At 43.1% G+C, this 22013-nt stretch overlaps 2 protein-coding genes across 3 annotated transcripts; both read left to right on the top strand.

Moving 5' to 3' along the window:
• Positions 1-432: 432 nt before the first annotated feature.
• On the top strand, positions 433-8527 carry tp53inp2b (tumor protein p53 inducible nuclear protein 2b). Of its 2 annotated transcripts, none has more exons than XM_080853473.1 (4): positions 433-694; positions 5002-5383; positions 5953-6532; positions 7165-8527. In XM_080853473.1, exons 2-4 carry the CDS (start codon positions 5260-5262, stop codon positions 7433-7435), a joined length of 975 nt encoding a protein of 324 aa, XP_080709599.1. In that variant the 5' UTR covers positions 433-694; positions 5002-5259; the 3' UTR covers positions 7436-8527. The 2 variants fall into 2 exon arrangements, with proteins under 2 accessions (XP_080709599.1, XP_080709598.1); XM_080853472.1 differs by having other exon boundaries at positions 7162-8527.
• A 4483-nt stretch (positions 8528-13010) lies between these two features.
• On the top strand, positions 13011-21459 carry ggt7 (gamma-glutamyltransferase 7). The gene is made up of 16 exons (XM_080853419.1): positions 13011-13249; positions 13331-13563; positions 13885-14111; positions 14382-14533; positions 14803-14920; positions 15152-15219; positions 16786-16859; positions 16959-17152; positions 17236-17323; positions 17620-17747; positions 17962-18050; positions 18232-18384; positions 18980-19097; positions 19467-19604; positions 20605-20704; positions 20855-21459. Exons 2-16 carry the CDS (start codon positions 13344-13346, stop codon positions 21028-21030), a joined length of 2043 nt encoding a protein of 680 aa, XP_080709545.1. The 5' UTR covers positions 13011-13249; positions 13331-13343; the 3' UTR covers positions 21031-21459.
• Positions 21460-22013: the final 554 nt, after the last annotated feature.

Genomic DNA, 22013 nt, shown 5'->3' with positions numbered 1-22013 from the left:
AATGTTTAATGCAAATTTTCCACTTTGACAGAGATTAACAGATTCAAAAATATGACATCACAGTCATTGAATACTGATGCCTCTTGTGTCACATAATGATTATGTCACATCTAATCATTGTCCAGACCTTGTTTACTTAACAGTACAGAGTGTTTGCCTGATCAGGATGTTGTGGTGCGGTGCTTGATGTGACAGCAAGTCCAGTGGGAGATAAAAGTGTTCTGTAACATGATATCCCGTCTGGACACAGTACAGTAGAAAAGACTCTGCATCGCAGGTTGACTCCCCACCCCCATCATATTACCTTAAGGTCCAGCTTGACGCTTGTGTAATATTCTGATTGGCTCGATGACTCGAGGGGGCGTGAGGATGGGCGTTGCTAAGAGTATTGTGATCTCACAATCAGCTGTTTGTACGTTCTATATTCTGATCCGAGGATCAGCTGGGCGCAGCAATAGCATTAGGGAATATCTGCAGAAATTCGTAAAAAATAAGCAGATATTGTAAACTTAACACCAGTGTAAACGCAGTTTTACACATTGCACTTCTTCTAAGAAGAATATATTTTTATTTTTATTATAGTGTATTTCTACCTCATATATATAAAGCTACCTAAAGCTATGCTTTAAGATTTTACTGTCGTTTTTACTGTTTGGTCATCACGTTTACAACTTGAATAATACAGCAAGGGCAGGTAAGCAAAACCAACACCGATGTCAAATTTGGGGTGTCTGTATTCTTTGTGAGTGATGGAAAATAGTTACCGTTAGTCATTGCTTCGGTGACAGACATTCTGAGTCATATTGTCTCAAAAGACTCCTCAGTTGATGTTAGCTCCATTCGAGTAAAATGGAATTGATCGGAGATTAAAATACGTTATCTCCATTGCATAAACCTGTATAGCTTGTTGTGTTTCAAATGACAGAAGCTAGCGACAGTAGCTAAGCTAGCATTTTGTTTTGTTGTCGACATTCCTTTAATAGGTCATCCTTATGTTTCGAATCTCTTCGTTGTACAAAGCGTCTGGTTTTGATGTTGCATAGAAAATATGAATTATTCTCGCTTGATTTCACGCCTTCGTGCCAGGTATTTGACGACAAGATGTGACTAATGTTAAGTAACAACGGTCAGGTCCTGAGATGCCATAGCCTATAATTTGGTCTCTTTGAACACTGACACTAAACATATTCACAGAGAATAAACATACGTCGACGTTTATGCTCTAGGCTGATGTATTTATGGTTGTAGGGTTGATTTAATTTGGTTGTGTGAAAATATTGATTACGATATGCTACAGCTGATTTAGACTGTCATTGCTTTGACCCCTTGGTCCTTTACACGATTCAGCTCACAGAAAGATTGACTTTACTTTTCGCCAAATCCAAATATTTTGCATATATCTTTTAACTTGTTATCCAAATGTAAACAAAGCCTAGTCTTTCGAAATGGTGCACCAAAGGACTGCAGTTGTCCGTTTGGACGTTCCAGTAATCAAAGTGCATAAAAATGTAAACACAGTCTAGATGGAAATATATGTTGTGTTTTGGCGTGCTTGCTTCTAAGAGAAAAGCATTTCAGTTATCAAGTCACTTATATGTTGCTATTTGAGGAAAACCGTCCAGTATTCCCTCTGCATTTTCTTTTTTCCTCTATGCTTATTTTCCATCCGCTCTGTTGGAGAGGTTGGACCAGCAACATCAGTGACGTCAGTAATACTCAAAGCATAGCTCTTGTTATGCGTACAAGGCCCAACCCACTGCATATTTTACATGTCCCGCCCACTTTGACTGTGACCTATTAGCCGATGCGCTCGGTGTGATGTTTAATTATTATTAGAAATAATTTGAAAGATTGACAGGTTGCTTCGTGATATAGTTCGATAATAGATACACTACTCTGCCATGACCTAAATATAGGTCATATAGGGGAACATTTATAAAATACTCATCACTCCTGCTCAGACATTGACTAATAATGTAATAATTAAATAATAATTTCACCTGTGTGTGTGTGTGTGTGTGTGTGTGTGTGTGTGTGTGTGTGTGTGTGTGTGTGTGTGTGTGTGTGTGGGGGGGGGGGTTGTTGGCACTGAGGAGAGTGAAAAAACAGGTATTGAACAACCACAGAAATTCAAAGCTTATCTACTACTTACTTGTCTTATTCAGAGTTCAAAATGAAATAGAATTTAGACTCTAAAGGTAAAATCCATCACTTGCACAACGATATCCAATGAGTCAAGGATCCAAATGTATTTACCACGAACCACTGTGACATATTTGCATTTATGCCACTTCATACTGGCCCTTACTCAACCACTTGACCTTTGTGAATATATGCATGCCACTGAGGGGATTCAATGACTGTACTATTCAGCTCTTATGAGAAGTGCTCAGTTTGTGTCTACAGACAGTAGCTTTTATATTCATGCTTATAGAGATAACAGCAGTGGTGCTGCACAGCAGGCTGATTACACTTGCTAGGCAGAGAGCCTTGTGGTCTTTGAAACAGGCCATGGTTGAAATGCGTTTAGTTCCTCTGTCTCGTGCCGGTATACACATGCATACCTCTGCTAGTCTCATTGTTCAGTGTGAACTTTGAGAAATATGTGGACATGTAACATCCATTGAATGAATAACAATATAGTGACAAGATGTTAAGATAGCTTTTATGCTCGTCACTATGTTTTGACCACTGTTGTCATGGTGAGCTACTTTGCATTGCTGCACCATTTTATTTTGCTTAAACATAAAGACTCCATTCAGATATGGAATGTTTTTTTATTTTGCATAAACATACAAAAACTCCATTCAGATATGGAATGTTTTTCTTTTGCTTAAACATATAAAAACTCAATTCAGATATGAATTGTTTTTATTTTGCTTTAACATATAAAAACTCCATTCAGATATGGAATGTTTTGTTCTGTGCATCTGGAACAGTCCCATGAGAATGCAACTATTTACAAGCCGCTGCAAGGAAAAGCAGATCCATCCTCTTCCCTCTCTCTCTCTCTGCAGACTTTTTTCAATTATCAAAGAGCCAACAGGAAGTGTATAGCTCTCCTCTCTGGTTATCCTTTCATGATGGCTGATTTTAATGAAACCCCATGATTCCACATGACAGAGCGAGAGGGAGAGGGAGAGGGAGAGGGAGAGGGAGAGGCAGGACTCTCTTCTCTCACGCACATCCCACGAGTGAAAACAAAGCAGCAGCAATGTTCAGGGAGCTTTCCTGTAGGCTGTGCGCATAAAAGAGGCTCCCCATCCATCCAGGGCCCTGCATCTTATTTTCACCTTTTTTTGGCATTCTCTCCTCTCCCTCTGTGCATCTCTGTTTCTCCTCCCCCCATTCTCTCCCCCCTCCCCCCATTCTCTCCCCCCTGCCCCCCATTCTCTCCCCCCTGCCCCCCATTCTCTCCCACCTGCCCCCCATTCTCTCCCCCCTCCCCCCCATTCTCTCCCACCTGCCCCCCATTCTCTCCCACCTGCCCCCCATTCTCTCCCCCCTCCCCCCATTCTCTCCCACCTGCCCCCCATTCTCTCCCCCCTCCCCCCCATTCTCTCCCACCTGCCCCCCATTCTCTCCCACCTGCCCCCCATTCTCTCCCACCTGCCCCCCATTCTCTCCCACCTGCCCCCCATTCTCTCCCACCTGCCCCCCCTTCTCTCCCCCCTGCCCCCATTCTCTCCCCCCTCCCCCCCATTCTCTCCCACCTGCCCCCCATTCTCTCCCACCTGCCCCCCCTTCTCCACAGCCAGTTCTTTCCCTTGTGTCTACTCAGATACGTTTCAAGAGTGTGTCAGCTCATACTTACATTATTACCTCCCATCACATGCTTTGTAAGGTTAGTTTTCCATTGCTAGGCATAGGATCAGTATATGGCTGTATATTGTGCAATAAGAACATACATTAGCATGACAACTAATCCACTTGTACTATATGGGGGATGGGCGCCTATGCATGAGTTTACTCATGTCTGTGTTCACGTGGTGATGGTTGCAGCAGGGTTTTTGTCTCCTGAGTGGATGATTGATGTATTATTCAGAGTTTGTGAGACTGTGTAGTTCCCGTGGATATACCACCTGGCCATACCGGCCTGGTGATAAAATAACGATCTTTGAGACCTTGTTATACACCCCCACACCCAAAAAAAAATTGATAATAATCTCTCAGAATGCAGAGATGACTGTAAAAATAATAAGGAATAATGACTCAGAAAGTTTTTTTTTTAAGGAGGTGGGGGGCATGCCTCTATGTGATCCCCCCCAACCCAGGGCCAGAGGCTTGCCTCAGCAGATGGGATCTGGACAATGGTTCAGCGGGATGGCCAGTCTGCCCAGTACATCTTAATGGATAGCAACAATACCATTAGACTGAAGGCTATAAAGAGAAAGAAGGGTTATGAGCAGCACTAAGGGCTCTGTGAGAGCGTCCTTGTAAGACGTTTTTACTTGGTGGTTATTTCACAGCTGCCTTGGATGTGTCTTGCAATCGTGCTCATGTCCCATCTGAAATTAAACTGACACTTTGCTCCCTTCTGACCCTGAATATGACCCCATCTTCCATTGTCTATACAACGTGCATTCCTCTCCTAATGCAATTAAATTCTTTGAGGGTATATGCCTCGTTAATAATAAAAGTAAAGAGAGAGGCCATCTGTCAGCTAATGTATATTTCATTTTTTGTCTCATCCCATTTTCTGCTGGGCTTTTTAATTTCCCCAATACTCTCCTTATATGGAAGCACAAGAGTTGAGGAATATTGCCTGGGTCAGGATTTTGGAAAAGGAACTTACTCAGCTTTTTCTCATTTCTTTGAACTAGATGCCTTAACAAATATCGAAAAAGTAACACATTAGTCATTTCAAGTAGTCTTCTGTCCTAAGGGAGAGTCCAAACTGAGATGCAAAGCTGCAAACTGCAAACCTGAATCTAACGGTTTGAGCCACGTGTTTTATTAACAGTGTTTTTCTTGTCTCTCTTTTATGTGTTTCTCCCATAGGCCTTTGCATCAGTACCAAGTAAACCCTTAAACTTACACTTGAAAGCCCTTTGGTCCATCGGGATTCCTGTGTCAACAAGGGCTTGAATCAAAAGAGGCCAACACAGCATTTTCACCGCTTTTGTTTTTATTTGACCTTCAACCTGTTAACCTAAAAAAAAAAGCGAAAAATAAGAAATATTTCAAAAGGCAGCTTTCTCTCAGGATCACATCCACGTCGACCCGCTTCACTACTTTGTTGCCCCCTACTGGCTGACGATGTTTCAGCGCCTCAGCAGCATGCTCTTCGGAGAGGTAGAAGATGTGTCTGCCGAACTCAAGGGACCCAACCCTTGCGTGAGCGACGCTGACGAGGAGGGATGGCTCCTGGTCAGCCTGCCAGGTGAGTGTCCTCAGGGTGTGTTCCCACTTGGGTACGGGGGTCAGGGGTGGGGGCAGTGATGTGGTGTTCGTTTGGCTCTATCATGGGGGGTGCTTGCAAACAGGGACAGGCAGTGTGACTCTACCTGTGGGTTGGGTGCTGTGCTGTGCTGTGATGAGAGAAGGGTGTGCTGTGGCATTGAACGGACTAAAAGGAGAAACAGTCAGAGGTTGTTCTTGATTTTTCTTTTTTTTTTTAAATGGAAAGGTAAAGGCAAAACAACCATCTAATAATGGTTTTCCTATTTTCTATGTTTTGTACTGTTTCTTTACCCTCCTTTCCCCCACTTACCCTTTATTTGGCTTAACTCCCCCTTCACCCTGGTGTGTGCGTGTGTGTGTGTGTGTGTGTGTGTGTGTGTCTGTGCTCACCGCTGGCCGCCACCCCACGCCCACCTGCATGGCTTCTTGTAATGTTATTTCTCTTTGCCCCATTTGCCCTCCATTCTTCCTTCTCATACGTTTTTGTTCCTTCACCTCACTACTAAAATGCCTCCACCCCCTCGGCTTCCTCCAACGGCGCGTTCTCAGAAAATAATGATTGTGTGATGCCGGGGGAGGGTGGAGCCGAGGCGCCCTCGATAGCACAGTCCCTTCCCGACAGTGAGTGTCTAAGGGCTGGGTTGGAGCATGACGCCACCCCCATCCCCACTCCCAGCGGCCCCTCCCTTCCGCCTAGCGGTCGCCGCAGGACTAAAGCTAGCAGGGCTCGAGTGGCGGAACTCCCCTACCCTCTCCAGCCACCCCCCACCTCCTCCTCCTCCCCTTCCTCTTCTCCCATTTGCCACGCCCCCTCCTCCTCCGCCGGGTTAGTAGGTGTGAGTGGTGTGCTGCCCAGCCCCGCCCACCGCCGTCGCAGCTCCGCCCCCATGTCGCCGGGCTCCTGGAGCGACTGCAGCGGCGGTAGCAGCAGTGGTGGGCTGGAGCGCTGCGGCATGGACGAGAGCTGGTTTGTCACCCCTCCCCCCTGTTTCACTGCAGAGGGAGCCACGGCAGAGACCAGCCCCATGGAGGACCTGCTCATCGAGCACCCCAGCATGTCCGTCTACGTCTCCCCTGGAAACCTGTCCATGGTGGAGGAGAGCACCGCAAGCCTGGCAGGCAGCGTCAGGTGAGGCTCCGTCTTAGGCCGAGCAAAACTCCAATAGTTGAGTTCCTGTGGCTCAACTGGGCGTGTAAGGCGGTGACAACACCAAAGCCAGAAGTACAACACACTGAAAGCTGTCATACTAAGATTTATACCTGTACTTCACTTCACTTCAAAATAAAATTTTGGTTTGTCAAAATGCTGCTTTCCTTGTTGGTTAGTCTCCCTGTCTCTCATTCGAATAAATTATGTGTTGCCTTTTTTGCTGGATAATCTTGAGGAACAAAGTGTACATTTAGTTTGGCAACATGCTGCATTTCCTGTGTTTTGTTTTTGATCGAAACCGTTGAAAACTGTTCTTCACATAATTAGATTACAATTGCACTTGATGTCACTCCATCTACAAATATAAACGTTGTGATCATTCACATGTCATTCTCCCTGTTTGCCTCCCTGTTTCTCCTCTCTCCTCTCTCCTCTCTCCTCCCTCCTCTCTCCTCCCTCCTCTCTCCTCTCTCCTCTCTCCTCTCTCTTCTCTCCTCCCTCCTCTCTCCTCTCCTCTCTCCTCTCCTCTCTCCTCTCCTCTCCTCTCCTCTCCTCCCTCCTCTCTCCTCTCTCCTCCCTCCTCTCTCCTCTCTCCTCTCTCTGGCCAGCAGGATGTGTGAGTCAGCCACAGCTGCTCTCCCTGCTCCCCGGACCAGCCTCCCACCAAGGGTGACTCGCGGGGCAGCCGCCCAGGCAGGGGCCCTGGTCAAAGTGACCAAGGTGTCGCGCGTTCAGCGCTCCAAGGCCCGTGTAGAGCGCCGCCAACTGGCTCGCAACCGCGTGCAGCGCCAGAACCGGGCCCGCGAGCAGGTGCCGCGCCACGCCGCCCACGCCCGCAAGAGCTTCCTGCACCAGCCATGCCAGCGCAACATTTGCCACTAAGGGGGAGGGGGTCGATGTCCACGTCGAGCCCACCCCCCGACATCGGAGGAGCGGAGCCGTTTACTCAGAGGGCATTATCACCCCCCCCAGCTCACCCCAAACCCTTTGCCCTTAGCCCATAGATAGCCCACATAATCACTCATTCACCAGTAGAGCCTGCACATTGTCCCTCCTCTAGAAATATCTTTATTATGTATCGTCTGTGTTGCTTTAAAATTAATTTGTGTGAGGAGTAGCTGTTACCGTCCTCATAAGACATAATATGGTACCGAGCAAATTTTGTCCCTCCAAATCGCACCATCTTTACCATCGCTTATATTTTACTCCCATCACGCCATGCTTCAGGATAGTTGCTAAGCCTCCTCTATGCTCTTAATGATGTCAAAAGCAAGCTGTGATCATTTTTGCTTCAGTGTCTCACACACCCTAAGTAGTCTGGCTGCAGGCCCTCCTAGAACGAGAGTCGCTGTGGATACAAAAGAAAACAAATGTTTTAGATGCATCGTCTCTCTGTTATGTAGAAGGTAGCCTTCCTGATGAACATGCTTATTTCGCGGTCAACATAATCACTTATCATTGCAGTAACGTAAAACCATACCCTCACCTAAAGATATTCCCCTGGGGAACTGAACCTTTGATATTGGCAGTGATAATGCCACCATGTAAGATCTGACCAATGGAAGAGCATGTTAAGAGAATTCAGCGTTAGGCAGAAAGGGAGTGTGGATGGGCAGAAGTTCTCCATAGGAAATCTCACATCCTTTATTTGCTTTTTAAATGTTTGCTTTGGGAATTTTGAGGACACGATTTTCATCCGTTTTGTTAATTTAGCCTCAAAAAAAGGGTTGGGTATACCAAGGTGATGGTTAAGGCTGACCTACTCCTCCGGATTGCCGTGCGCGTATCGCGTCTCACAGATAAAATGGCATGGCCAAGAATCTTACTTTATTAAAATGTCTTAACTGTGCTAAGGCAGAGGAAGGGTCAGCTCTTAGCCAACACACAGAGAGTGGAAACAAGCATGTAGAGGAAGGTGGGAGAGGGAATGAAACAGACTAAAGATGTCTCAGTGATGTCGAGGTGGCAGGGAAAGAGTCGTTGGAGGGGGGGGGGGGGGGGGGGGGGGGACAGGTATTGGTAAGTCATGTAGCCTTTATGTAGCGGATGGGTTTTTTTAACACTTGTGCACATTCTCATCAGCACAAAAACAGACAAAAATCTAGACTGTCAACAAACAGTGCCATAGCACAAGGGGACCTGTCCTTCCCATACAATTTTCATTGAATGTATGAAATGCAATGTCCCCAGTGTTAAGATATCACTGACATAAATAGTACATAGTTAAAGCCAGATGCTGCAGCAGGTTACAGGGTATGGTGGAAATGTGAAGGTCAGGGATGGCATTGAGGGCGACACTTAATTTTGTTTCATTTAATTTTACATCATTTGTTGGTATTAGAGCCATTTGCAACCATGGAGACTTGTGCCCATCCTGCCCCCTAGCTGTTGAAATGTGCACTTGCAGTGCATAAAGGCTTTTCCTTTGACATAATAGAGATTCTGGTGCATTCTGCTTTGATTTCAAGAAAACTCCCCTGCACAGCACTCACAGTTTGGCTAAGCCTGAAGATTTACTAACTATAGGAAAACAACGATCAAAATCAGGAGAATTGAGGTCTGATCTTGAAGACAATACTTTGAACTACAGTCTCGACATCACTATTCCAGAGTAAAGCATCTTTCGTCTTGACTGAAGACATTGGAATTGTGTGCTTGCGCTCACGTTCATTCGTGCATTACCTCGATGTTTCCCCTGGACTGTGGCAGCCTTACAGTGTGTCTGCATGATGCTTCTCGGCGGCACGTCTCTGTGCTCATCAGCGGGGTTGGTGGGTATGGTGCATCGTGGGTAAAGAAGTCAACCTCCACACAGAAACCCATTCCACTGATGTCATCTCCTACGCCATCCATCAGTGTTACGTGTCCCCCTCTCTTATTGTGTCCCTACTTAGCAGGCTCTATGTGACAGTGTCCCACACATTGTGAGCTAGCGTTCATGTACGTTTAATAACTATTAGACTAATTATGGTGCTGAAGTATATGAATATATACATATATATATATACTAAAACTTTATATTATTTAAGACTTGGATGTAAGTTTGCACTGTCTAACATTTTATGGTGAGTCAAAGTTTTAGGTGTGTGTTGCGTGCTGAATGTGTCTGTTTTGTATGGGGTGGTAAGATCTGTGAGTGTTAGAGGGTATGCTGACATGCACGACTTAACAAAAGAGGAGTTGAGCTATAGTAATTTATTCTTCACGTTAATGTAAATAATTCACCGCTCCATACAGTTTGATGTAATTGCTTTCCCACCATGTTCCCCACATTGCTGAAGTATGTCACAAGATTTATAATTCAAGCCTTCTTGGTGCAGACCTAATGTATTGTTTCTGTCACTATATACTTATCTGTTATGAGTGTGGTATGAAGTTACTCAAAATCATCCTTAATTTTTTCCCAGTTTTATTTCCAGACACATTAGATATTGGGTTGGTACTTGTTTGTCGATGTAACAACACCCCTTGAGAGGGCAGAGTGAGGATGATAGATGATTTCCGTTTTGTTTATTTAGACTTTACTTACTAAGGATGTGTGCATGTTAGATCCTGTTGCTTTATCTCTTGCTATTGCTTCTCTCTCTCTCTCTCTTTCTCTCTCTCTCTCTGTTTTATCACATTCTTACATCTTCCTCTCTGTTCCCTGTCAACCTGTAAGCTCTCAATGTTGGATCAGAAGAAAAAGAACAATGAACTTCCTATATATATATGCCCATTTATTTTATTGACTGTATGTATCTGTTTTTGATTTGGTCGCCTGGAGAATGTGGTGTGTGTGACTCGGCAGTAGTTCCCATTGGACTGTGATCAAATGATCATTCAATCTTTTCTGTGGCGGAGCATACACTAGAGAATCCCTTTGGGGCCCTAATGTAAAACTAAGGCACAGGCCAGGGAGCAAAAGCCACTCTGGGATCCCTAACCCTACATAATGTGTGTCACTGAATCTCCAATCACCATAGAGGAGGATCGCTAGGATCCGCCAGATTCAATGGGATCCACTGCAACGCTGCCTCTCCGGCTCACTCTGCTCCCCTTACTTGTGGCTGTGTTCCTTGCTGTTTGTGTTAAGAGTTCATGAGAAGTGTGGGCTGAAGAAGGGCATCCAGTGGCCCATATGAGAGCAGAATAGAGGTGGGGACTGTAGATGTGTGTGTGTGTGTGTGTGTGTGTGTGTGTGTTTGTGCGTATGTGTGTATAGCCAGTGGGAAATGAAAACTAGGGTGGCAAGGGTTAGATATTGATTTTAAAGTATATGCTGACATGAACCATGAAAAAAAAAATTAAAAAGCAACAAAACCATACAAAAATATACTTGCTTGCAATTATCCCATGCTGTTATTTAGGACAATTGTTCACCTTATATAAAGTAAAAAAGAAAAGAGAGGGGTAGAATATCAAATGGGATTTTGTTTTTGTTGTTTCAATTGCTCTGCGCTCAGAGATGATGGCAGCTTTTGAAATAGGTTTGTAACCTATTTCAAAATGTATCCCCTCCTCAAGAACACCCCTTAAAGTACTTATAGAGTTTAAAAAAAATGATTGGTGTATCTGATATCTATGGTGATTGTGCCTTTCACTACTCTGCGTGGTTTTTGCTGACTTTTCCACCCCCAATATGGGCAGAAGCCCACAAGCAGTAAAGACCTATGCAACAATAAGAGTGGGGTTCCAGCATCCATTCAGAAATGCAGGTACCGGACAAAAAAAACACACAAACAAAACAATAAACTCTCAGGTTGACACCTGAATCTTGACTCATTATTTGTGAGAGTATGGATAATGAGTATCTGTGTGTGCGTTTGTTTGTGGTTATTGTATTGTGTACATGGAGGTTGGATCAGGAGGTTGGGTGTGTGCATGTGTTCGTGTTTATATATTTGTGTGTGGAGTGTGTGTGCAGAAGCAATATACAAAGCACTCTGAAGTGTACAAGCACTCTAAAGATGAACTCCTTCCACCATAACTGATACGGTAATTTTTTCCCTTCAACATATTCCCAATACTGCTGATGCCGTAACAGTACATGAAGCTACTTTTTACACGTGCTATTTTCAAAATGACTGAAATATTGCCCATATAACACACATTCATAAAATTATACCACTGTAAACTCCTTTTTCTGGGGTTCTCCTTTTCTGTTTCTGGACCTGAGAGAGTCGCAGATGGGGGGGGGGGGGGGGGGGGGGGGGGGGTGCATATAAGGAGGCAAAGACACCAGCAACGTTTTCCTCAAAGAGCATGTAAACTAGGAGAATGTTTTGTTTATCCTTAAAGGTTCAGTCATCGATAATATCGACCTTTTGTCAAATTCAGCAAATACCTGCTCATGGCCCTGTACATGCCCTTTGTGTGTGTGTGCGCTCAAAAAAACTCTGGTCCAGCCAATGAACAACGTACCTTCAAGGAAGGGGTGCATTTGATTGGCTGCTGAGTTAACTCACCTTTCAGTGGTCACTTTCATATACCTAGTCTGATACATTATTTATTTCTCATCAGTGTTAGTGGTAGGGCTAAGTATGTGGGTAATGTAAACCAGTCTCCTGCCATTCTCTCTTCCCAAAGAATTTAGATCTTGATTTCCCATTTACAAATAAAACCATTTGAATGTGTCTGGCCTGGGGTGTGTACATACAGATACAGATTTGTGTGTTTAACAAAAAGGAACCTCCCTAAGGACCTCCCTTCCCATTAACACCTCAACAACTAGGTTTTGTTTACCTGGTCTACTCTGTAGGAGGTAAGCTTTACATTTGAGAAGCAAGTCCTGTTCGCAGTAATTTCACCACTTTTTCCACAGAAACTTGACCTATAGGTGCTCACAGCCAATAAGAACTGGCAGAACCTGTTCTGCAACCCTGCAAATAACCTACTTCGCTTCCTGTTTTAAAGAGGTGTGTTAACGCCGGCCAATCCAGAACTTGTAATTAGGCTGTATACATACAATTGTTGGCGTAGGGATCAGTCTGTGGTTTTAGACCGTATAACGTTCTCGGAGAAGACACCCCCGGTTTGGAGCAAGGTGTTCCAGGAAATATGCCTTTAAGGCGGTAACATTGATGTCAGCTGAGCGTCGGAAATTTGCATTTTCAACCTGACTGTGGTTTCGTAGATTGACCCCTCATGTTTGCCGGAGTGGTAAATCTTGGACAACATTTTCCTCCCAGCTGCCGTTCCCCGTATCGTATCTCTGGTACATTATGGTAAGATACATAGCAATACACTTTTTGGTTTTCGCATCATTGGGACCACAACAGTGATGCGTCACTAGCCAGGAGAAAACAGTGCGCATCTTGTCTTGTATATGTAGCCTATAGCCGTAGAGGTCGCATAGAAAACTATAAATAGCTCACCATCTTGTGTTTGCAAACGTGATCATGGTTGAATTATTTTTGTTAATATTATCACAACATTTGCTGTTTCACGGTTATCTTCCTTGATAGGCCGCTGTCCATTTCACCTGTATTTTGATTTTGTTGTCTATCAGTAGGCTAGTAGGCTACATGAGACTCCCTTTACATAATACTCGTCAAGTTTATGTTCATAGGTTTGTGTCATATATGCCTAGTTGTAAATGTGACTTTATCCTTGCTTTCCAGATCGGATAAATCAACTGAGGAATTGGAAGAGCGACACCGCTGAAAATGGAATAAAACGTTTCTCCTAGCACCAACGTCTTCTATCGGCGAAAAGGTAAGTGGATGAAATGGTTGACTCACAGCAACTAGCTTAAGTCGTTTTTTCTCTGAGTTGACTCACTGTTTTTAAACAAAGGCACGGATTTATCATGTACGCGCCCTCAGCGGACGCTGTCTCCGGATACACCAGTGGCAACACGGTGGACAAGGATGCCAGTCAAGAGACGACGCTAGGCAGCGCCTACTCGCCAGTGGACTACATGAGTATCACCAGCTTCCCTCGGCTTCCAGAGGACGATGTACTGTCGTCAGAAAATACCCTTAAAATACGTAAAGATGACGATAACGCCCTTAACGAGCAGGAAACAGGTATGCCAATCACGCCCAGTCATTAGCCGTGTTTATAAACACCAACAGCTATCTTGCTCAGTGTTCTCTAAATCTTCATAACTTCTCTGTAACTTTTAATGGAAATAACATGAGCAGTTCCACACTAGTCCCCATTACAAATGCCAGTTCTAAGATATGCATGGGAAAAAGTAGTATCTTTTCATGTTATTGTGACTGTATTGCATACATTTCCTTACAACTGGATCTGATAGTGTGCCATTTTAAGTACCCAAATCCATAACCAAAATATGATGTTACAGAGCAGAATCTCCATTACTTAATATATTTCACCTGCTCCAGATCCAGACCTCTTCCTGAGAACTGCTCGTTTGCAACGACTCCCCTCCTCTGCATCTGATATGGTCAGCCATGATCTCTCGCCTCTGAGGGAGACCCACCGCGACCCCCTGGCCGACGACTGTGCCTGCCAGCGTGACAGCCTCACCGTCATTATCACTGCTTGCTTGACCTTTGCCACAGGGGTCACAATCGCCCTCATCATGCAGATCTACGTCGGTGATCCTCAGGTGTGCCGTCAGAATAGCTATGGCTATCTTGCATGATTGGAGTGTATTCACATCTTGTTCAGAAAATCAGTATTCTCTGCCTGAAACTCCATTATTATTTATAATTTTTGAATGGCCTTTAACCGGAAAAGCAGAGGCCAGGATATCCGTCAAAATGCTCAGCCTGTTACTGTGATTCCAGCTTAACCTAGACTCTCCTTGACAACAACAAAGAAAATACAAAAATATACGTTCTTTTTATTGGCCTTCTTCATTGCAAATCCACTGCAGATATTTCATCAGGGTGCCGTGGTGACAGATGTGGCACACTGCACCTCTCTGGGCTTCGACGTGCTCAACAAGCAGGGCTCCAGTGTGGACGCTGCCATTGCCGCTGCCCTCTGCTTGGGCATCGTCCACCCACACACCTCTGGGCTTGGCAGGTGCAGCATTGAGTCCTTCTCCTCTGGCATTCAGTGGGCACTGTGTCTCACAGAAAAGTGTTCAGATGCTAGGAAACACAAGTGATAAATGCAGTTGCTTTGGATGACAGTGATCTGAAAATTAATGACTATGATTCAGTGTAATCAGGTAGATTTTGGGGAGTCTTTGTGTTTTCTTTTTTCATTAACTCTACTGTTATGAAATATTTAATACTTTAAAATATATTATATTAATAATTTGTGATTGTATTCATTTAATCTCTGAACAGTGGAGGGGTGATGTTAGTCCATGATATCCGCAAAAATGAGAGCCGCGTCATTGACTTCCGTGAAACAGCACCCTCTGCCATTCGGGAGGAGATGTTGCAGTTAAACCTTGAGGAGAGGGTGAGGAGAAAGCATTTGGTCTAAATATTCACCAGATGGCAGCCGATTCTAGAACACTTCAGGTCCCGATTCGAGATCTGGCTTAGATTAGCTCATCTGTCTCATGTGCTCAGAACTGTCAAAACATTGTTCCATCTTGAGGAATGAAAAAAAATGGGCAGACAGAAATTGAAGACACAGACCTTTGCAGCATCGGTTACACTGTGGTGTCATTTCTGCCTTTCCCCACAGCCTGGAGTTCTGGTGGCAGTGCCAGGGATGTTGAAGGGGATGCATCAGGCTCACCAGCTCTATGGAAGGTAACTAGCACAACATGTGTGTTCCATTCCCAAAATGTCTATGCCTGATGAGCATCTGTACTGTAAGCTTTTTTTAAACTGAGCACTAAGAACTCAATTAGAGATGTTCTTGTTTATGTTTGTTGAATTTCATTGAATAACTGTAACATACAGTACTGTGCAAAAGTTTTAGGCAGGTGTGAAAAAATGCTGTAAACTAAGAATGCTTTCAAAAATGGAAGTGTTAACAGTTTATTTTCATCAATTCTTCATAAATTAACAAAATGCAGTGAAGGAACAGAAGAAAATTCTAAATTAAATCAATATTTGGTGTGACCACCCTTTGCCTTCAAAATAGCATCAATTCTTCCAGATACACTTGCGCACAGTTTTTGAAGGAACTTGGCTGGTAAATTGTTCCAAACATCTTGGAGAACTAACCACAGATCTTCTGTGGATGTAGGCTTCCTAAAATTCTTCTGTCTCTTCATGTAAACCCAGACAGACTCGATGATGTAGAGATCAGGGCTCTGTGGGGGTCGTACCATCACTTGCAGGACTCTCTGTTCTTCTTTAAGCTGAAGAAAGTGTTAATGACATTGGCTGTATGTTTGGGGTTATGTTCCTGCTGCAGAATACATTTGGTGCCAATCATACGCCTCCCTGATGGTATTGCATGATGGATTAGTATCTGCCTGTATTCCTCAGCATTGAGGACACCATTCATCCTGACCAAATCTCCAACTCCACTTGCAGAAATGCAGCCCCAAACTGGAAAGGAACCTCTACCATGCTTCACTGTTGCCTGCAGACTCTCATTATTGTACCTCTCTCCAGCCCTTCGGCGAACAAACTGCCTTCTTCTACAGCCAAATATTTCAAATTTTGACTCATCAGTCCAGAGCACCTTCTGCCATGTTTCTGCACCCCAGTTTCTATGTTTTCGTGCTTAGTTCAGTCACTTGGCCTTGTTTCCTTGTCGGGGTAGAGCTTTTTGGCTGCAACTCTTCCATGAAGACCACTTCTGGCCAGACTTCCCCGGACAGTAAATGTCTGTACCTGGGTACCACTGGTTTCTTCCAGTTCTGAGCTGATGCCACTGCTTGAAATCTTCTGATTTCGAAGGTAAATAAGCTTGATGTGTTTTTCATCAGCTGCATTAAGTTTCCTTGGCTGACCACTGCGTCTACGATCCTCAACGTCTTCTTCAAAAGAGCTTGAACTGCACATTTTGAAACCCCTGTCTGCTTTGAAATCTTTGTCTGGGAGAGACCCTGCTGATGCAGTATAACTACGTTGTGTCTTGTTGCTTTGCTCAGTCTTACCATGTAAATGGATACAAAATAAACATTTATTGTTTACATTTTTCAAAGCATTCTTAGTTAGTTCATAGCATTTTTTCACACCTGCCTAAAACTTTTGCACAGTACTGTATGTGGTAAGACAACTATTACTATTATTAAGCGTATTACTTGTGTAATATTATATAAGTACTGTATTGTCTTGTTACATTACTATTATAGTAATATTATAGTATTACTTAGTGCAAAGCAGTATTTACATCATTGCAATACTTTCGATTTCAAGATTGCCATGGAAACATGTCATAACCATGGCAGCCGATGTAGCTAGAGATGGATTCAATGTTACACATGACTTTGGTGAGTCCTTACATTTGCTTACAAACACACAGTTTCTGATGACTACAACTGCTTTGTGGCATCTTTCTGTTATTCACGTCTTTTGTAATCTCCTTGCAGCTGAAGCACTGGCCAAAGTCAAAGACCAGAATATCTCTCAGGCTTTCCGAGATCTCTTCCTACCAGATGGACAGGTCCCTCTGTCTGGTCTGTTTACAAGACGTCTTGATTTGGCAGCCATCTTGGACAGGATTGCAATCGATGGCATATCAGAGTTCTACAATGGCAACCTGACACAGGAAATAGTCACTGAAGTAAGTTACTTTTGTAAATATCAACATGTTCATAAGTACGAATTATTGTCACTGTTGTTTAATTCCATGTTCTCCTTTGAAAGGTACAATTGAGAGGAGGAATTATCACAGAGGAGGATTTCAGCAACTATAGCACAGTAATACAACAGCCAGTAGAGGTGAAATATCAAGGTAATCATAATTGAACCATAAAGAAAAATATTTAAGAACACATCACAACCAATAGACTATTCAGTCATTTTACTTGAAAATAAACAATTCAGCTGACTTTTTTAATAAGGTCAAGTAATTCATTTTGAAATGTTTTATCAATAATTTAATGTTAGATTCATTAAATGAAATGTCGCGAAGTAGCAAAGGCAACACTTTTATAATGGAACTCTTATGTATTGCTGGACATTATACATATGTAATGTAAGTGTGGGTGCAGACTCAGTGATCGGTTTGGTGTGCATCGCCTCCTTTAGGACACCAGGTGATGTCTCCACCTGCCCCTTCCACTGGTGCAGCCCTCATTACGGCGCTTAACATTCTAGAGGGTTTCAATATCACCTATCTAATGCCCAGAAACGACACCTACCATTTGATCACAGAGGTACCACACTCTTGCCTGGAAATGCACATCAGGAAGTTACAAACACATAAGTACTGATGTTGATGATTGACTCTACTTAGCCATTTGATACAGACAATATGTATGTCAATGTCATTGTCTTTGCCTGATCAGCATTTTTAAAGTGGTTATAACACTGTACTACTTCATGTATTATACTGTCAGTCATCTTTATTCTTTCCTTTTTCTTTCCCAGACTCTAAAAATCGCCTTGTCCCTGGCCAGTGCTTTAGGAGACCCCATGTTTGATGCATCTGTCTCCGACGCAGTGACTGAGATGTTAAAGTATTATTTTCAAACCTATTCTATAGTGGTCCATCTCTAAACTGCATATAATACAATACAATACAATATTATTATCAAATTGAATGTACTATTCGTTAACTGCACAACCATAAATTCAAACAGGTTGCTCTGCACTGGAACATTTCCTATACGTACACTGTTGTGTTTTTGTTTTTCCAAGCAAAAAACAGGCCGAAGAGTACCGCAACATGATCAATGACTCCCAGGCGTTGCCTCCTGGGCATTACTTCCCTGCCTATGCCCTGGAGGAGGGGGCAGTGGCCAGCCAGGTCATGATCATGGGGCCCGACGACTTTATTGTGTCTGTTATGAGGTATGGCAGAAGTTGAGACATCACAGTGCGTTCAATACGAAGCAATGGCAGGCATTTGTCTGTGTCAATAAAGACAGAGTGTTCTGTTTCAGGCTAGGCTTCTAGCACAGACCTTGCTGGGATGAGACAGTTTTTCATTGAACTAATATGACATAGTTCATGAATTAGCTGCCCTAACACCACATTAATATTCATAAACTCTATAGAGTCTCTCAGTCACTAGTAAATGTTTATAATCCGCACAGAGATGTGAGGCTCACACTGACTATTAGAGACATGATCTTTGGTTTATTCACTCACAGGTATTTGGAGAGCCTCTCAGGAAATATTGGAGTTATTTAGTTCAGCCCCTTCGTGCACATACGCTTCTATAAAGCTAAAAGTCTCGGTTATTCACCTCAAGCCTGTGAGTAGCTCACACCTATATTACCTGACAAGGACAGAAATGTAGCTGACAAGTGAAAAGTGTGTAGTCATATGCTATAGCAATAAGATGTTTTTTCATACACCTTACAATCATACAGCGTTTGTTTTTGGCAGCCTTGACACTAGGACATACTTCTCGAATGAAATGTAAATCTTTTTCTTTTTTCAGCTCTCTGAACCGGCCTTTTGGCAGCAGAATCGTGACCCCCTCTGGTATTCTCCTCAACAGCCAGATACTAGACTTCTCTTGGTCAAACAAGACCAAGAGCTCTGCCCCATCCAATCCGGTAGTGTTTTTAAGTCGGACCGTACCAATCTCTGAGCGTATATCCTGACAACTTCAATCGTTATCATGACAGCGCTTTTTGTGTTTACATTTATATTGCCTTGTTGTTGTTAAAAGAGCATTTTTAAAAATCACCTTTTTAGTATATAATTTATAGCGTTGATTACATATTTACTGTATAAATTAACATAATGGTGTTAGCAATATAACTGTCAGAAATCAGTGGCATATGTTGACACTTTTAACACCATTGCATTGCACACACAAATGTAATGATATGGCTTTCTCTCACTAGTTCAGAAATTATTTAGCCTTCCAAAGACACAAACTTGTTTAAAACTCATAACATCTCTGGTGTTTTTCTATGCAGCATAATCTCGTCCAGCCTGGGAAGAGGCCTCTGTCCTTCCTGATGCCCACTGCAGTGAGGCCCTCTGGGGGCCTTTGTGGCACTTATGTGGCCCTTGGGTCATCCAATGGGGACCGGGCCCTTAGTGGCATAACGCAGGTGAAGTGTGAAAAGTTACTTCACCATATAGATTTGTTACTGGCCTTGAGAGTAAAGAGATAAGCGAGTCCTCTTTGTAACATATGTACTGTATAATACATACTGTATAAGGCCAGCTGACTTGTCTGAGTAAACTCTATAAACCTTCCAGTAACGGGACTCTAGCATGTTCATTTTGATTAGTGCAATTTCTTTTCCTATTTTAATGGCTGGTGAGGCCAGTGGCGTGCGTTTCATGTCCCCAAATGCAGAAAAGAATTGTGAATTTAGTTCAGATTTGAATTAGCCCATAGCAGTTCAAGACAACTCACAGACCAGGCAGGCAGAGTTCAGTAACCAAGAGGTCAGTACATCCAAAAACACAGGAATCCAAAGAAACAGGCAGTCAAAGTCCAGTGAAACAGGTAGAGTAAAAACGTATGAACGAGTGAGACACCAAATACCAGAGATACCAAAGACAGAAAATCAGTTTAAGCGAATCGTACTGAACTTAAACACAAACTTGTTTTAAACATGTCTGACGAGAATACACACGAGCATGACTTGGATAGTCACACAAGAACTTTGCTTAGAATCTCTAAAGAGCTTGGCTACGATTCTCAGACAAGATAATCTAGCAATGACAGTAGATCTTGGCATATCTTAAATGCTGTGGCTGACGAGGTGCAGGGCAACAGGTGTGCACCCAGGAGCTCAGGCAACCGGTACAGCTACCCATCAGTCAGCCAAGAAACCAGGAATAACAGGGTCTTGGGTAAAACAGGGAGTGTGGCACACATGAAAGACACAACATGGCAGTAAACATACAAAACATGAACCAGGATCTAGAGATCCTGGGCAGGATCGTGACTCTTATGTGCTTGTGAAATGAAGTTTTCAGTGTACCTCATTTATTTTTTGCCTTTGTGTGAAAAATGTTTGTCATTTTCCCTATTTGAACATACAGCAGCCTCAATACATGCTTTTGCTTTTCTAAAATCTAAATGTCAATTTGATCCAGGTTTTGATGAATGTCTTGTCCTCTCGCAAAAACTTGAGTGACAGCCTGAGCTATGGCCGACTACATCCCCTTCTTCAGCCAAACACTCTCCTAGTGGACTGTAAGGACATATTTCACTTCTATCATTAGATTACACACATTTCCTTTTAATCCAACTTGCAATACTATACTTTGAGCTATCATCCGCATAGGCTTCTTAATTGTGGCTTATAGAGTAAGTTAAATATATTTCTCTCCCCTTTCTCTTCAGCGGAGTTCCTGGAGGAGGACGTTGAGGTCCTGCTGTCTAAGGGACACGAGGTACAAAGAGTTGAGGTCCTCTCCATGGTGGAGGGGACCAGAAGGACCAATGATCAAATTATTGGGGTGAAGGACCCCCGTAGTGCTGACGCCTCTGCTTTAACCATGTCCAGGTCTGTGCCTTAGCACGTGTTTGGCTACAGCTACACCAATCCTCTGTGCAGTCTCTGACTGATAGCTGTACAATCCACAAAGGGGGTTGGATAGTAGATAGTGAGGTGGGGGTGCCAAGACAACCGGTTACATTTTTTTCGGTCATGATGAATGTTTTGCTTATTATGCACAGAGAGTATGGTGACAGGCATAGTGATAGGCTTTGGGAGACTGCATGCCAATGGCCTAAATATGTCTCACTTAAATTAACACATACATTGACATACACTAATAAGATGCTAAATTATTACGTTTAGCTCAGCTCCTCATATCAATATAATGACACAAATACATACAAACGTGCATGCCTGCATACAGTTGAATTGCTTGTACACAACACCCTGGCCATACCTCTACAGACAATCATGCTTGAAAATCTGTACCAGTGCAAGTTTTACTGTCGTTGTGAACATAGTGGATTTGATCACAAGTCCGTCCTGACATATTTTGAAACTTCAAATGTTGCCTCATATACGCTTGAGGTCTGCTTATAATGGTATGTAATGTTATGAAAAAGAATCTCTAGATTTGCACATTGTGTAGGCTGTTTTGCAGATGTCATCTTTAAAAACAACTTTGTTGTAAATTAACACAGAATTAAATGTCACAAACTGTATATACCTCTGAAATGTTGAAATGTTTATAGTATAGTGGTCCTGATACTTTTTGGCAAAGTCATCTGAAGAAAAATATAATTGAAAAAACACATAGCTTATTATGGTTTTATAAAATGGGAAACAGAATGGAAAATGTGTGGGTTCAGAAGGAGGGAAGTATGTTTTTGTAGGATGTATTGTCAGTAGGATAGCCTATTTATAGACATTTGATACAAATGGAGGAGAGATGTATAATGTTAAACTTATTTTTGTATTCAACTTAGTTTGCACCTTTTGCTTTGTGATTTCGGCATGTTAGTGCAAAATGGATTTCTTTACTGATAAGTGATTTGTAAATGA

The sequence above is a fragment of the Sprattus sprattus genome (genome assembly GCF_963457725.1).
Source record: "Sprattus sprattus genome assembly, chromosome: 16".
NCBI classification, from domain to species: Eukaryota; Metazoa; Chordata; class Actinopteri; order Clupeiformes; family Clupeidae; genus Sprattus; species Sprattus sprattus.
Note: the sequence above shows the minus strand (reverse complement) of the source record. Positions and strands in the feature narration are given on the sequence as shown.

Coding starts and splice junctions, on each gene's coding strand:
- ggt7 (XM_080853419.1), top strand. CDS start 13,344: ATGTACGCGCCCTCAGCGGACGCTGTCTCCGGATACACCAGTGGCAAC. Junction 13,564..13,884: donor CCTTAACGAGCAGGAAACAG/GTATGCCAATCA, acceptor CACCTGCTCCAG/ATCCAGACCTCTTCCTGAGA. Junction 18,051..18,231: donor GCAGTGACTGAGATGTTAAA/GTATTATTTTCA, acceptor TGTTTTTCCAAG/CAAAAAACAGGCCGAAGAGT.
- tp53inp2b (XM_080853472.1), top strand. CDS start 5,260: ATGTTTCAGCGCCTCAGCAGCATGCTCTTCGGAGAGGTAGAAGATGTG. Junction 5,384..5,952: donor GCTCCTGGTCAGCCTGCCAG/GTGAGTGTCCTC, acceptor GCGCGTTCTCAG/AAAATAATGATTGTGTGATG. Junction 6,533..7,161: donor AGCCTGGCAGGCAGCGTCAG/GTGAGGCTCCGT, acceptor CTCTCTGGCCAG/CAGGATGTGTGAGTCAGCCA.